Source organism: Harpia harpyja, chromosome 12 (genome assembly GCF_026419915.1).
Source record: "Harpia harpyja isolate bHarHar1 chromosome 12, bHarHar1 primary haplotype, whole genome shotgun sequence".
Lineage (NCBI taxonomy): Eukaryota > Metazoa > Chordata > Aves > Accipitriformes > Accipitridae > Harpia > Harpia harpyja.
This window is the reverse complement of record NC_068951.1, coordinates 34,303,686-34,318,850: the sequence shown is the minus strand read 5'-3', so window position 1 is coordinate 34,318,850 and position 15,165 is coordinate 34,303,686. Positions and strand designations below refer to the sequence as shown.

At 52.3% G+C, this 15,165-nt stretch overlaps 2 protein-coding genes across 7 annotated transcripts in view; both read right to left on the bottom strand.

The window, feature by feature from the left end:
* DVL3 (dishevelled segment polarity protein 3) overlaps positions 1 to 11,982 on the bottom strand; it is a 33,487-nt gene extending 21,505 nt beyond the window's left edge. For 4 of the 6 annotated variants that reach the window (XM_052805077.1, XM_052805075.1, XM_052805080.1 and 1 more), the window contains exon 1: positions 11,702 to 11,982. In XM_052805077.1, the coding sequence (XP_052661037.1) occupies positions 11,702 to 11,868 (167 nt within the window). In that variant the 5' untranslated portion in view covers positions 11,869 to 11,982. The remainder of the gene's footprint in view (positions 1 to 11,701) is intronic. The other 2 variants (XM_052805074.1, XM_052805076.1) reach the window with 2 other exon arrangements.
* AP2M1 (adaptor related protein complex 2 subunit mu 1) overlaps positions 1 to 15,165 on the bottom strand; it is a 159,846-nt gene that overhangs the window by 53,009 nt on the left and 91,672 nt on the right. The gene's annotated exons all lie outside the window — the stretch shown is intronic.

The following is a 15,165-nucleotide window of genomic DNA, read 5'->3' as shown; positions in this document are numbered from 1 at the left end:
CTGGTACACAACCCACTCAACTATAGGTCCAGAAAGTGGATGACAGCCATAAAGCAGGAGCAAATCAATTACTGTAAATTAAAAGGAATCTGATTAGCCAAGAAGCAGGGAAAACGTGCACTGTCTCCACCGTGCTGCTGGTTTACTCTCAGCAACAAAAATAGTCACTTTTTCCTTCCTTTATGAAAGCCCTGGCCCACAGGAGTCCTCCTAACACCTGATGGATGGTCCACTGGACGAAGCAATATCTAGGCAGTCAGGAGACCATCACCTGCCTAGCAATCCTCCAAAGGAGTGTCAGAGATTTACTGAAACAGGGTGCAGGCCATGGTCTCAATCTGGAAGGAAGGTGTTTTCTGCAAGCAGCCAGGCTCTTCTGTTTCAGCAGCCCAGCTATAAGCGATGACTGGCATTAGTCTGAGGTCTGCATGAGGTGCCCTGTAGAGAACTCAGTCCAGATCCTGCCAGGACTCACCTCTACACCAGGGATCAGCAACCTTTTCAACAAGAAAGTAAGTTTCCCCACAATTTAGAAGAGAACAGTGCTTTGGATTACTACAGCAAGGTACCCCACCTCTGCAGGACCAAGTCCAACTGAGAGCTGCTGCTTTTCTTTGACACTGTGAACTCCCAGGCCTGACCCTGTCACACACTATTCAAAACCTTCCCACCTGCCATCTCTGACAACTGCACCAAAGGCTGGATAATAGTCAGTGACCTCCAGAAGTCAACATCACACACGATGCAAAATGTTCCTCTTGTGGAGGGTCTTAAAACCACAGTTGCCAACTCCCAGGTCCTTCAAGGATGGAGAAGTGCAGTGAAAGGCAGCACAACCTGTCTGCAGTCTGTAAATATCCCATGAGCTCAGTAACTGTGTTGAACTGGTCACTCTACACATTAACTACTCCCACCGGCAGCCCAGAGATACTCGTCAAACGTTATTACTGCAATAGGGCCACTTCCCATGTCTGTGGATCTGCTGATAAGTCAAGTTACAACAAGACCCTGATTCTGAGCTTCCTAGTTATCTGTGATACTGACATCAAATTCCCATGAAGCACCTCTCCTATAGTCACATGTAAAGTCACCACAAACACTTTGTGCCAGCACCGTGTGTTGACTGACCAGGAGCTCACCTGGTCCCTGCAGACAGCATGGCCAGACACACTCTCCACCGCGAGACTATGCATCTCACTACAGGGGAGAGCATGTGGGCCACGCAGCTTCCTATTACCAGGGCACAGGTACCAACTGCAACCAAAGGTAATATCATATGAAGTCACCAAAAGATTTTTAAAGTGTCCCACACTGGCAATATAAAAGAAAAGACTGCTGTTGCTGTAGTAGGGCTCCCGTGTTTCTGCGCAGGGGATTCAGAAGCACAGACACATGCTGTGTGAGTCTGACCCAGCTCAGACACATCAGACTCCATGTGCACACCCTACATAGATGTTACATACCTCTGCAGTAAGTCGGAGCTGCCCCAAGGAAACCCAGACAGAGCCTAAGCTGAAGTAGATGTTGCCACCCCAAAACTCCTCTGATGCTTCCTGAATGCCTGGGCAGGGAATAAGCTTAAGAGTTTTCCCAAACTAACCCACCTTTTGGCCCCAGTTGAAATGAACCATTTTCACTCTGAAAGGAAAATCCATCTCACAGGAGCCCCTTCAGGACCTAAAGGTGCATTTACCAGCTCTGGGTCTAAGACGGCTGGGAGGTCTGCCATAAGAGACTCAGCTGTGCAGCTAGATCCACGGAAATCCACCATTCTCAGAGCTACAAAAGCCAGTAAGAAAAAATTCAAATTAACACAGTGCAATGGCAAGACTTCCTGCATTAAGCCCCTATATGGGCTTCCGGTATAGCACAGCCTCAGCTGGGCCCACAGGCAAGTTTCCCTGCAAATGGCACTAAAATACTGGTTGAGCTAGGCAGGGCTGAATGAACTGGGACAGCTCATTAGCCATATGCAAACAGAAGTATGGAGTTTGCATATCCATCACAGCTTCTGAAAAAAGCTTCAATTTGAGAAGCTGCTGCACCCTGGGGCCAGCCCAGCAGCAGCCTTCTCCCTGCCCCTGCCCTGCTGATCACGTCAGGCCACAAAGCCAGGTTTGTCACAGCACTTCTGACACTGCTCTGGTTGTCAACAATGGCGGCGTGGCACAATGCAGTGTATACAGGACAACCTATTTGCTCACAGATGGCGAGACACAAAAGGACCATGAATCTCAAGCAGGTCAGAGTAGGTCAGAGCAATGCTGAGGGAAAAAGTTGAAGCGCAGTGAGCGGGCAGGCTACTGTGCTAGCACCAGCTTCCCCGCTGTGACAATCCATGCGGAGCCAGAGCTCCCAAAACACAGACCCCTCCGGCAGATTCTCAGTGTCCTCAGAACCAGCCTGTACATGGCAGGAGCTGCCAGCCATCAGAAAACAAGGGAAAGCCCACAGCCTCTGTTACCCAGACCCTGAATTCCCAGCCTATCACAGAGACAGCTGCCAGCGATCAGAGGGGCCACGTAGCAAATAAATTCCTCCCTAAACCCTAGAGGCAGGTCAAAAACCAGCAGAGGAAAGACCTTCCCACACAGCGGCCACTGCCAGCTCTCCCAGAAACAGATCTCTGCTCCAAGTCATGCGAGAAAGCCTTCCCCCCTTCAGCTTATGTCTTCAGCCAGGACCAGAAGGACGGAGTCCCACTGCAGCGATTCAGTCACCGCTCACTAAATCTTCTTTTCCTCCAGTTCTCACAAGATGGCAGATTTTAGCCAGCAAGACACACGGACAGACGCGCCAGTGAAGGAATAACCAACACAGAAGACTTAGTGGAGCAGGGTACCCAAATGCTGCTTCTGCTGCCTTCAATAGCTAGCTGTAACTGGAAAAACAATGCCTCTGGCACCTCTCCTCTAATAAATAACTGATACAACAACCACAACAGTCCCAACCCTCCACTGAGATACAGGATTACATGGCACAGGAAGGTCAACACCAGGCATTTCTGCCTGTCAAAGCCTCCAGAGAATTCCAGCCCATTCCTGGATGGGCTCAGTGTTAGTGCTACAGCAGTAACAACACAGCAATGGAAACAAGTGAAACCAAGAGCTTCAGAGCAGGGGCTCAGGGAGATACTAATACTTCAGCTCCGCAAGCTGACGCAGACCGTGGAGACAGTGATATTCATGGCCTAAGAGCTCACATACTCTCCTAAGGCCACCATGGCATTACATAGATAAGCACACAGACAAAGCAAAGTCACAGAGATTAGACTATTTCCCAGATTTGTACCTTACTTTAACGCCTTCCAAAGAGCATTCACAAAAGGATTTGGACCAAAAATTTCCAACGGCAGTCACCAGCAGGATTAAGTTTTACTTAACTTGCCAGCTGCTGCCTAACAAGCCAGCACCACCGGGACAAACAGTAACACAGCCACATGGTGCCACATCCCCCTCCTGGAAAACCACCATCCATCCAGCACAGGTCAGAAGGGCAAGCTCCGAATAACAAACAAGGGATGGGGAGAAGAGGAAATCAATAGGAAACACCAAAAACACAGCCCTGACTGCTGCCTCATCAGATGTGCAGCACGATGCAAAGCTGGTGCGACAACATGAAGGCAATTTCCTGCAGGCACAGTCTCTGCTGTGTTCTGCAAGCCCAGCTCTCCTTCATGGGCTTTTACACAGATCAAATTCCTAAACCACAACATTGTTATATCTATTTGGATGCAGTCAAGGGTGGAGGAGTAGCACTTCATTACAGCAGATACCCTCAGCTCAGAACAGTGCAACAACTGCTGTGCAGACGTGCAAGAGGCTTCCCACCACTTTAAGTACCATGAGCTCAAAAAGGACTTGAGGAATTCTAACTATGCTCCCTACACCTCTACATATACAGCCTTCAAGTCTACATAGAGGGCCTGATGCCCACCCTGAGAGAGGACTGAAGTCAAACACATCTGTGCAGCAGAAAAGCTGTGGGGGAAACCAGATTTTCTTTGCTTATGCTCACAGCAGCCTTCTTCCCTGAGCATCCCCAAACGCACGGCGGTGGGTAACTACCTCCACCTTCAAGAGTTCAGGCCACATGGCTGCAGACCCAGATGTCTCTGCCTGCTGGGAGACCAGGTGGGGAAACCACAGGTGAAGGAGGCCAGGAGCGGAGCATGCTGGAGAACAGCAACTTACTGAAGGCTCAGTGCTCTGAGCACACGGGTCTTGGGCTCACAGGCCGTCTGCCTCCAACCCTACAAGCCAGCACCTTCCTTCTGAGAGTCCATGACAAAACACTGCCTCCCCAGCTGCCCATCCTGCTCTCACCATAGCCACGTAGGAAGGAACATCACTCCTTATGCCACCACCCAGAAGATCCAGTACTGACTCTGCAGGTGAGCCAAGGTCTGGGATTTGGGAATAGCCGAGTTCTATGAAACTCTCAAAAGTCATATTTCAGCAGGAACCAGAAGACTGAGCAGTGGGGCCACCACTATCATCCCATAACAACGAACAATGCTCAGGTCACGACCGATTATGGTGGTTTATGAGCCATTTTTAACAGTGTTGGGCCTTGACCTCAGAGACTGAACCACGTTGGAGCACAGCTGCACCACAGACAGTCAGGGTGCACAGATTTACTTCATGGCAATTTCTGAGACGTCAAAGTAGGTTTTTGCTCTGTGCAGGAATTTGGAGGACCAGAGTCCTCCAAATTATTTCAACACACATAACTGCATCAAAACAGCTGCATTCTCATGGATGGGCAAAGGTTTCTTGACCTTTCTTTCTCTTTTTTTCAGAGATGACAAGAGAAGCTTAAAATTAAGAAACACTGCCATCAAAAACATAAATGAAAAGAATACTTCTCCAAGAAAAATGCTGGCTTCAACATAACACCATATTTTGGGAAAAAATACATTCGGTCAAAAAAAAATTCTGACCAGCTCTAGCTGCAAACAAGTTCAATAGCTGTTGTAAAGCTTCATTGTTTGCATAGTACAGACAAGGCCTTAGGGAAATTGGTCTGCAGCCCGATTTGGCTAACTTGGCTTTCCGAACACCACCCCTGGGCAAAGAAACCAGGCTATGACTGCTATCCAATGTGGCCTTCGGAGCACAGCTCCAACCACAACAGAGAAAGCCGGACACCTACAGAGTCAGTAATAGCTGGGTCTGAACAGCAGGACACACACTGCCAGGCACAGACAATACAACCCAGGGAAGGAGTGAATACCATCAACTAACCCTCTCCATCTGCACCCCAGCGCTGGCACTGCTGTGGCCCCCCCCCCCCCACCGCCACGACACTTGGAAACAGCCTCCAGCAGCAGCTACAGCCAGGACCAGCTCCAGTGTCGATGGGCCACCCCCCAGCACGGGCAGCATTACAGGAACTTCCCACCACAAGCGCAGACAGTGGTTAGCAGCTCTCTGCCAAATCTTCAGCAGCCAAGGAAACAGAGGCACAGGCTGCAGTAACCTACATGCAAACTGTCCAAAAAATAACCTCCAGTGGACCCTAGCTAACCAGGGCAGCACACCTCACATGAGCAGGAAGGGAACCACGCAACCTCCGGAGCCGGGAGCACAAGAGATGGGGTGCTGTGGCCTCTCACGTGGCTAAGTGCTGCCCTCTGCACAGAAAGGACAGGGAGCAGCCAGAGATGAAGAAAAGTGACGGCCACCTCACAGCCAGGCCAATGCTGTCACTTGGACAGGAGCACGACAAAGGACACGAGCATGCAAGTGAGTTGCATGCAGTTTTGGAGGCTCTTTTGCTCACAGACCTCTTGCCAACCTCTCCCTGCATGAAATCCACACTGACATGGAAGCACTCTCCACCAGGGGCATGGGACAGGCAAAGGTCTTCTGCAGACAGCAGAGTTTCCAATTCAAAATTTAAAAAATAAAGTTCCAAAAATCAAAATAAAACAACTACCCCAACTCACACTAGAAACTGCTGGCAGGAAAGGCAGGGGCACCATGCCAGCGGCTCACCACTGCTTAGGGACTGACACTGCTTATTAAGTTTAGGATCCCTTCCCCAGCTCCAAACACTTCCAGCCAGAAGGACAGTCACTGCTGGCATCAATTTCAAAAAGACCCTGCAATAAAAATAAATCACTCAGCCTTTCAGTGACCGTCAACGCATTTCCCCATGCACATGTGCAGGAGATGAGGTCGCCAAATACCAACGGCATCTGACCCCGGCACTGGGAATTCCAGCAGCGCCCGCTTTGTTCTGCCTCCAGAGTGTTGCCCTAATCACTGCTTCATACCCGGCTTTGGAGAGCAGGTGATAATTAAACGGGTCTGGATTAGATACTGGGCTAGTGATTAGTTGGATACCAATTTTCCCTTGACAGTTAAGACCTAGGAATCACTCACCACAGCTCTGAAGTTAAAATTGGATTTGAGACCTGCAAGAGGGAGAAACCAGCAGCACTGGGAGGAGCAGCACCATCCCACCACTGCACCTCGAATAGCTGCTATCGCTGCTGTCGTCCAGGCAATGCAGAACAAGTAGGTGAGATGGGGAGGGAGGGATGGTCCCCTTGCAGGAGAAGCGGACCTTTCTGCTCCCCAGCCTGGAAGAGGAGAGGTGGCTGAGTGAAGTGGAGATAAGATAAAATGATCACCCAAGTGCTTTCTCCACACATGGAAGAAATTCAAACTTTCAGGCACTCCAGAATTTATGGAAAGACAACACAGAACTTCAGGCCAGGTGCTAAGGACTTACCTGGATGCACAAATTACACTCATTTAACTGAAACTGCTTTGAAAAGTTTAAATTAAACTTTAGCATGCCCCTGTGGGAATACCTTTCGACTGACAGAAAACAAGCAGCATCAATTACAAGCAAAAAATGAGTAAAAAAACCCCACATTTCAATTGATATAAGAATATCCTCAGAGCTGTACCAGTCACCTGGCCAGATGAAAAGTCAAAGCTGTAGTTCGGCTGGGGCAAACATGCACACAACCTGGCTGGCAAGAAGATCCATGCTGCCCAGAGACAAGTACATTTCTCATGATGGACTTGGGCAGGAGGCAACACTCTACACGTCACTGAAGCCCACATCCCAGCAAACTACAAACTACCACAGACCATCAGCACAGTTGTTCCCTTCCCAACTGCACAGGTCCCCAGGAGAATTTACAGTACTGTTCGTGCAGCACCTCTATGCAACTGAGAGCTCTGTCATGCTAAGATCCACAAGAATGTTTGCCCAAGAAGCTCAGTGTCGAGTGGATGAGACAAGGCACAGGAGCACTGTTAGAATTTCCAATTTACAGATTGGGAACAAAAAAGACAGAAATTTTAAAGTCTGTTCAAAACCCCATGAAAAACCTGCAGGTAGCTTGATGGAGAACATGGATCTCACAAGCGGTCACAGCACTGCACTGATCTAAGACTCCCTCCTTAGATCCCTCCTGACCAGCACACAGATCTTACCTGTAAAATGTTGAACAAAAAGACTCAAGCTGTGGGGAAAAAAAACCCCAACCTTCCTTCTCTAGTGAGGGGAAGGTTAGCACGCTAAGAGTAGTTCCAAACTTCACAGCAAGGCACATCCACACAAAGCGTCTCAGGTCCAAGAAGAGTGTACCACATCTATGCACTGCCATACTTCCACTATCAGTCTGCTTAGTTCCTCCACATGCCTCCAGTTCTTGGATTAGCAATACACAAAGCCAACAAGGGCACAAATATCTGCACCCTGCATCACTGCTCCGCACCACTGGGCTCAGGCTGGATTCCCTATTTGCAGCTGTAGCCAACTACATGCTAGTTAGACCAGGCTACAAAACCCTGCAGCGTTCCTGCTGCTCACAGCTCCTCTCCCCACAATCGGGTGCATTAAATCTTCTTGTTTCTCCTCCTTCCTACCTAGAGGTGACACCATTCTGGGGTCTTCTTAATTTGAGGCTGAGCGCTTTAACTAAGATTAGCTCCTGGCATAGCCCGACAACTCCACAGCCACCCAGGGGAGCCTCAGTTCACATTTCCAAGGAGATGTAAACACTGAAGCTGCTCCATCACCGCCCTGATTCTCAGAGCAAACAAATATTAACAAGATAAACAAAAGAATGAAAAATCCCACACACCAAGACTGCGGCTGTAATACTGCCTTGGGGATGGGGTGAGCTGAAGGGAATGCCAGGCTGGAGATCCACAGCCTGGAAAGAGGAGAAGAGGGAGAAACAGATTCAGTCTGGGCAACAGAGGTGCGAGGAAACATTGGACCACATCTTGCTCCAGCTGACCCTGGAAGGTGAGATGCCTCCATTCCCAACAAGAGATGAGAGAACTTAGTCTTACGCCACAGGGGTCCTGCAAAAGGTCCTATTGCTGACAAAAAGCATGAGCCATCAGATCTGCAGGTCTCCTCCTCATTGATCAGCTGCCATAAGGCCATCCACCATCAACAGCTCGTCTCTTTCCCAAAGGGGCTTTACCCTGGGTACTACTTGTTGACACTGCCCAACTGACAAAAACCAGCCCAGCTTAGAAACTGTCAGCACAAGCCAGGCCACCCCCCATGCTGGGCAGAGGGCATCTGGAGGGAAGGGGCTGAGAGAAATACACACGTGAGTGTGCAACATCCTTCCTTGACATACAGCTTCTGAATACAGCTATGGTTAGTCTCCTCCTGATTTTCACTAATTGCCCATCCATTTACAGTCAAGCAGCTGAGGTGCCTCCTGCCCTTCCATCCCTGTCTCTCCCCACAGACCAATGGCTCGCTCTCTCCTAGACACCAATTACCAGGGATCACGAAATATTTCGTTTGGACTCAATGATCTCAAAGGTCTTTTCCAACCTAAATGATTCTGATTCTATTTTGAGTGGTGCCTGGGGCTCCAGGGCTTCTCAGGGACAAGGCTGCAGCTGGACTGCTCTGGCTGCTCCCCTCTGTGCTCCAGCCAACCACGAGCACGTTCTTCAGCTCTCTGGAAAGGAGCAAAGACAGCTTTCCTGATGGGGCATCCCTGGTGGCACCACGAGAGGCTTTCTCCCCTCTATTCCACACAAGGCCTTACCATGTGCTGCTCCAACTGCACAACTCATCACACAGGACTTCGTGAAGGAACAGGCTGCCCACACACAGCCTCTGACCTCTCTCAGCTGCACCTTCCCTTCAGAGAGGTTCACTCTTCCCAGAAGAATTAGCTGAACTGGTCCCAACAAAAATCTCACCCCATGCATTTCTGACGCAACTAAACTCACTGCGTCTTCCTGAGTGATTTTCCCCTCTCCCTGCTAGCATCCACAACAAATCCCTATGCTGCTTTATCGTTGAGTTTCATTAATCTACCATCTGCCTCCTCCTGTGGAGCCTTAAAGAAACAGAGGAGGGTGAAAAGGCACAGCACAGAACTTTGCTGCCACCAGACCCCTCTTCCCAACGCGAGACGCTGCTATTTATTACTAAACTTTGTTTATAGTTACGCAGACACTCTCCCACCCACATGGCAATGTTTCATTCAAGACAAGTTTGAATTCACTTCAAGAACAACATTTCAAAGGATCCCAAAGCATTTGTTTACAAACAGCATGCACGGAGAAGTCGCTTCTCCCACCAATGAACACGGTCCCCTTCGAGATGGGGAGAGGCAGCTGTTTCGTAGCACCCAACGCTACTCAACAGCTGAGGGACAGGAAATGATCCACAGACAACTGATATTGCTGAGGAAATTTATGGAAAATGAGGGCTGGAGACTTCTATTTGCCTGGAGAGAACGGGGAAGCTTCTGAGCACTCAGGCTCTCCACTGGGTCAGGAGGAATTTAGGGAGGCAAAGCATCCCAGACTGTGGTCAAAGGAGTGACTCCAAATTTCAAGCCTCATCTGAAAGCTGGCACCTCCCAAGCTAACGGGAACCTGGGCACTGGGATAATTTGGCTGCAGAGGGGAGAGCACCCCCTGCTGAGGCAGCCACACCGATCTCCATCCAAGCCCCAAACAGGCCCAGCCCTGTTCAACATAGGGTACGAGCCAAGATCACAGCCTAGGGAGGTATTTGGCGCACTAAGACAACACTAGGAAGACTATAAAACCGAAAGCTTTTTGCAGTCCCAGCCTCCATACACAAGACCTACTGTAAACACTAAATCTTCAGAGGGGCAAAAAAATCCAGAGGAAGGAGGATCGTGCAACTCTTTCAAATACCAAAGCGCTAGGAATGGTAAAGGGCCACATGCTGCGGAAGCCAAGAGAAGCTACGTTCCCAGGATGGAACAGAGGTCCTCAAAAAGTCTAGAGGAGAGTTAGTTGTAAGAAGACTCTGGACAAAACAGAGTGGCGACAAAGGGTCTTACAGAGAGTTCACTTCACGTGGTGCTTGCTCCCCAGAAGTCACCGACTTTACGAAGGTAGGAGACAGCAGGGGCTCCCCAGAAGATCAGTAAGTACAACTGTCCAACAAGAGACAGAACGTACCTCCTGACCTCCAAACAGCCACACGTGATGGAAGGAACCAAAGGGTATCGCAAAAGCAGTGACAAAAATACCGGTGTTGGAAGAGAGCTGCCCCGCAGGAGATGGGATGCGAGGCAGGGCTGCACTCCTCTTCTATACAGGCCCATCCCAGAGATTGAGCACGGGGCATCTTACATTGAGGACGGGACATGTACGTGGGTGCAGTAGGTCTTGTAAACACCCCTTGCTCAGAGATGGGCAGCATGTGGAGGGCTCTCACTCCTTCTCTGTGGAGGCAGGGAAGGAGAAAGATGGTCCCCTTTACCCATTCTTCCCAAAGATGAGATACAGAGCACAAGCTGCCAAAATGGATGGCCCTCCCCAAAATGGATGGTAGGAGAACAAAACTGTCCCCAAATCCACTCCCTGGGAAGGGCTGATGGAGGGGGCACTGTCCCCGCACCCTCTTGGCAGAGGGAACAAGGGGCACCCTCCCCAGGCAGGCACAGCGGGAGATGCCCAAGCCCTTTGGATGGGGAATGACAACCCCAAGTAGGGTAACACTGGGGGATGCCACCCCTACACACCCCCAAGCTGGGCTGCGCTGGGAGATACCCTCTCAGGGAAGGTGCTGCCCAAACATCGTGAGCACGGCGAGGGGGGGATCCTCAGATGGGACGATGGTCTCTGGCAGACATGGGGGTGCAGCCCTAGAGAATGAGCACAGAGGATACCGCCAGCTCCCCCACAGAGGAGTTAGCAGGGGGCAGCTTCCCCCAGAGCTGATGGGGGAAGCGAGGATGGGGGCCTGTCCCCAGAGAAGCTGCATGGGGGGGGCTATCACCACCAGCCCCCCCCAGGTGAGGTAACTGGGGGTGCACATGCCCCTGGATGGGGTGCACGCGAGGGTGTTGTGTCCCCCCCCTCCCAAACAAAACACAAGGGGGACGCCATCCCTGCCACCCTCCAAGGCAAGGCAAGGGGGGTGGCGGATGGATGTGGGTCCCCCTCCCCACACCGGGCACGAGAGGGACCACCAGTCCCGAAGGGCACCAGCCCACCCCCGCTGCTCCGGGGTGGGGGGACGGGACCCTACCCGGCCGGAGGGGGGAGCCAGCCCCTGTCCCCAGCAGCGTGCGGGGCGGGTGTCCCCAGCCAGACCCACGCAGCCCGCCCACCCCCCCAGGGAGGCCCACGGGAGCCCGCTCCTCACGCGGGGACACGGAGGACTCCCCCACGCACGCACGCGGCGGTCGGCGGGCCGGGCCCGCGCTCACCCGAAGTCGTCGTCCATGGACTTGAAGTAGAACTTGTAGTTGGGGCGGTTGAGGAGGCCCTTGAAGTCGCCGAGGGTGACGCGCTCGGCCGGGATCGGCAGCTTCACCAGGTACGGCGTCTCCTGCTCGTCCAGGTGGTAAATGATCTTCGTCTCGGCCGCCGCCATGGCGCCCCTGCCCGGCCGCCAGGCCTCCGCCGCCGCCGCCTCCTCCTCCTCCGCCCCCGGCCCGGCGCGGCGCGGCCCGCGACCCCCGGCCGCCGCCTCGGCCTCGGCCCCCGGCCCGGCCCGGCCCCCGCCCGCGCCCCGGCCCGGCTGCGGCCTCCGCGCGCGCCCGGTCCCCCCGCGCCCCTTGTTCTCCGGGTCCCAGCGCCGCCCGGCTCCAGAGCGCAAGCTCGGGCTCCAGCGGCTCCTCCCCCGCCCGCCCGCCCGCCGCCCCGGCTCCGCCGGAACCGGAACCGGCGCCCCGCGGGGGCCGCGCCGCGGACCCAGCCCGAGCCCGAGCGGGGACCGCGGCCCCGGCCGGGCCGGTACCCCGGGATGGACCGAGACCGGGGCTGAGCGGGCAGCCCGTGACGGGCACGGTCCAGCACATCCTCGACCCAGACCCCCGCCGCTATCCAGGCCCGCACCCTGCCCCCAAGCTAGATCCCGCACCGATATGAGACACACCCCCCCCCCCCCCCCAGCTGGAACTGACCCCCTTAGCCCCCGACCCCCACCCGCCCCTCTCTCCCCAGGGCCACACATCCACCGCTGCTCCTGCTGCACCCCCGCGGGGTGCGTGCTCCCTGGGAATGCCACCCCTCATCACCTCCCCAGCCGTCCACAGCCCCAGTGCCTGCGGATGGGTTGGGATTTTTACTTTGCATCCATGTCCCCTTCCATACAGCCCAGTATCCCCACGCACCCACATCATTCCCAGTCCTAGCTGGCATGCGCCCATATACCCCTCCCAGGGTCCCCACGCCCGTTCAGCTTTCATCCCCTCTCACACCCACTGATGCCACCTCACACACATGGTCATTCCTGTGCCACATGTGCTCCTGCATCCCAAAACCTCCACTGCTTCTCATGTACACACCCCAGGCCTCCCCTTCCATCTCTGCAGCTCTGGTCCTTCTTCACACACCTCCCAGCCTTCCCCACGCTCCTCATACAACTACGTGCCTCTCAAGTACAGCTTACAGAACATGAGGCATATCCTTCTCTACCCTGTCCTCCCATGTCCAGACCCCTTTGAACTCCCCACACTCTGTCTCTGATGGCCACCCCACATAGGGGCACAAGAAGAGCACAGTACCTCCCACCCCAGTTTCTCTCCAGCTGTGGCTCCTGTCCAAACCCCTTGCCACCATCCAACAAACATCCCAGATACTCAGGCACTGGATACCGCAGTGTCCCTTCAAGTTCCCCAGCCTCATTTCCTCACCAAGCAGACTCCCTCCTCTGCTCTTCATGACCATCCTCCTTTCCACACACCGTGGCCTCTTCAACTGTGCACACAGACCAGCTCCAACAGCCCTCTGGCTCTGTGCTTTCTTGCCCATCCTCTCTCTCCCCAGACCCTATCAACTCTCTTACCTACAGTCACCAGCACCGTGACCCCAGCCCCCAGGACTTGCCTCTGTGCCACAGCAGTCTCAGGCTGGTTGGCTTCCCCTCTGGACACCTTGCCAGCACCCAAGGGGCGCCGAGGAACCGTCTCCATCAGCAGTTTCCTGGAGCTGTGGCCAAGAGCAAAGCTGGGGTGGATGGAGCTTGGGGAACACCCACCACCAGGAAGGGCAAGAACCGCCTTGCACTGTCCCGGATTAGAAGGAACAAATGCAGAGGAAGAACCACACCGTGGGCCTGCACGGGGTGTGAGACTAGATCACCAGCCCTCAGCGCCAGACTCACCTGCCGTAGGAAGAGGAGCCAGAGAGATCTTATAGGGAACAGAGCCAAGCTCCTCAGGCTGGCGAGCAGGCATGAGCTAAATAGCCTCCTCATGCATGAAAGAATCCTGTAGGCGTTGCTAGCAATTATCTGGGCAGCACTGCTAGACTGGGTGAAGAATCTGACATTAAATTAAAAAAAAAAAAAAATCAAGGGAAGACCTCAGGTAAGCAGAAGTTGTAAGAGGCGTGAGGCTCTCCCATGTTTCCACATCAGCTCTTGGAAGATTGTCACTTCCTCATGCTCGGAGCTCTGTGGTAAAAGCCAGTGTACCTGGAAAGAAGAATCCAGGTCAGGAATGGAAAAGTTTAGTTGAAGCTGCTGCTTCTTGTGTCAATCCTGACAGAGCTATCTTAAAGTCTTTCTGCAACACCTCCCTGCCCCAGAAGCTGGGCCCATGTGAAAGAATTATAGTCTTCCCCTGACAGAGCCACTCTCTTGCCCACCTCCCAGCAGAGTTGTGGATGCACATCCACAACCGTATCGTATGTGTTAGACACCTTTGTTACCAAAAGAGCAATTTTCTGAAGTGTTGAGCTCCAAAGGGAGAACATGCGGCCCAGAGGAGGGGTGCCACACCCCCACAGGGTGGTAGGAGATGAAATCTTACTGTTACAGCTGCCTTTTCTTTTAAAACAGGCCAAGTGATTGAATAGACTCAGTCAATAGATTGATTTAACTGCTCGCAGAGGTCTTGTGAAGTATGACTCACTCTTAATGAATGGAGATTAAGAACAGGGAGCCAAAGAAATTAGCAGAAGGGGATTGTGCTGAGCACTCTAGGTCCACGAGGACCTGCCTGTTGGCTTATGTCTAGCATTGCTTCTCCTTACAGGGTAAACAGGTTCCAGGCATTTTAGTACCTCTCAGAACAGCCCAAAGCAGAAGTGGATGTACTCGAGTTCCACCACTTACACCTTTAAGCAACACAAAACTATTATCTTTTAGAAAAGGCACACTATTGTTAACTGAAGTTATAGGTTTGATACAGGAACACCAGGTGACATTCATCCATCCATCCATCCATGTCAAATGGGAAGTCATACAAGTTGACTACAATGGCCTTAGAAAAAAAATAAAAATAGTTACTGCTTACATTGCTCAAAAAGATGGATAGCAATGATTGCGCAATCAAGGTTGCTCTCAAAGGCATTTCTAGTCTTCCAACCAAATACAAATCTTGATTGAAAGCAATAGAAAGCATCAAGTCCATGCTATACTTAAGCTTAACGCTCCTTTAAGAAGTATACACTAACCTGCCCATAAGGATGCTGCACCATGCCAGAACTCCACCTTGGAGAGTATCATGTCCTATTTTGTCTCCTTTTTGCTACTCTGTTCTTGGCACCTGTAAAACCACCCCAACACACACACCACCAAGGCCTGAAGGATATTTGGCCCTAGAGCAACATCATCCCCTTGGATCTTAACCCCTGGGTAAGAAAGCAGCTCACACCATGAAGAAGTTGGCTACTATGGAGCGAAGGAGGAAGGAATGTGGAAAAAACAAAACTGGAATTGTTA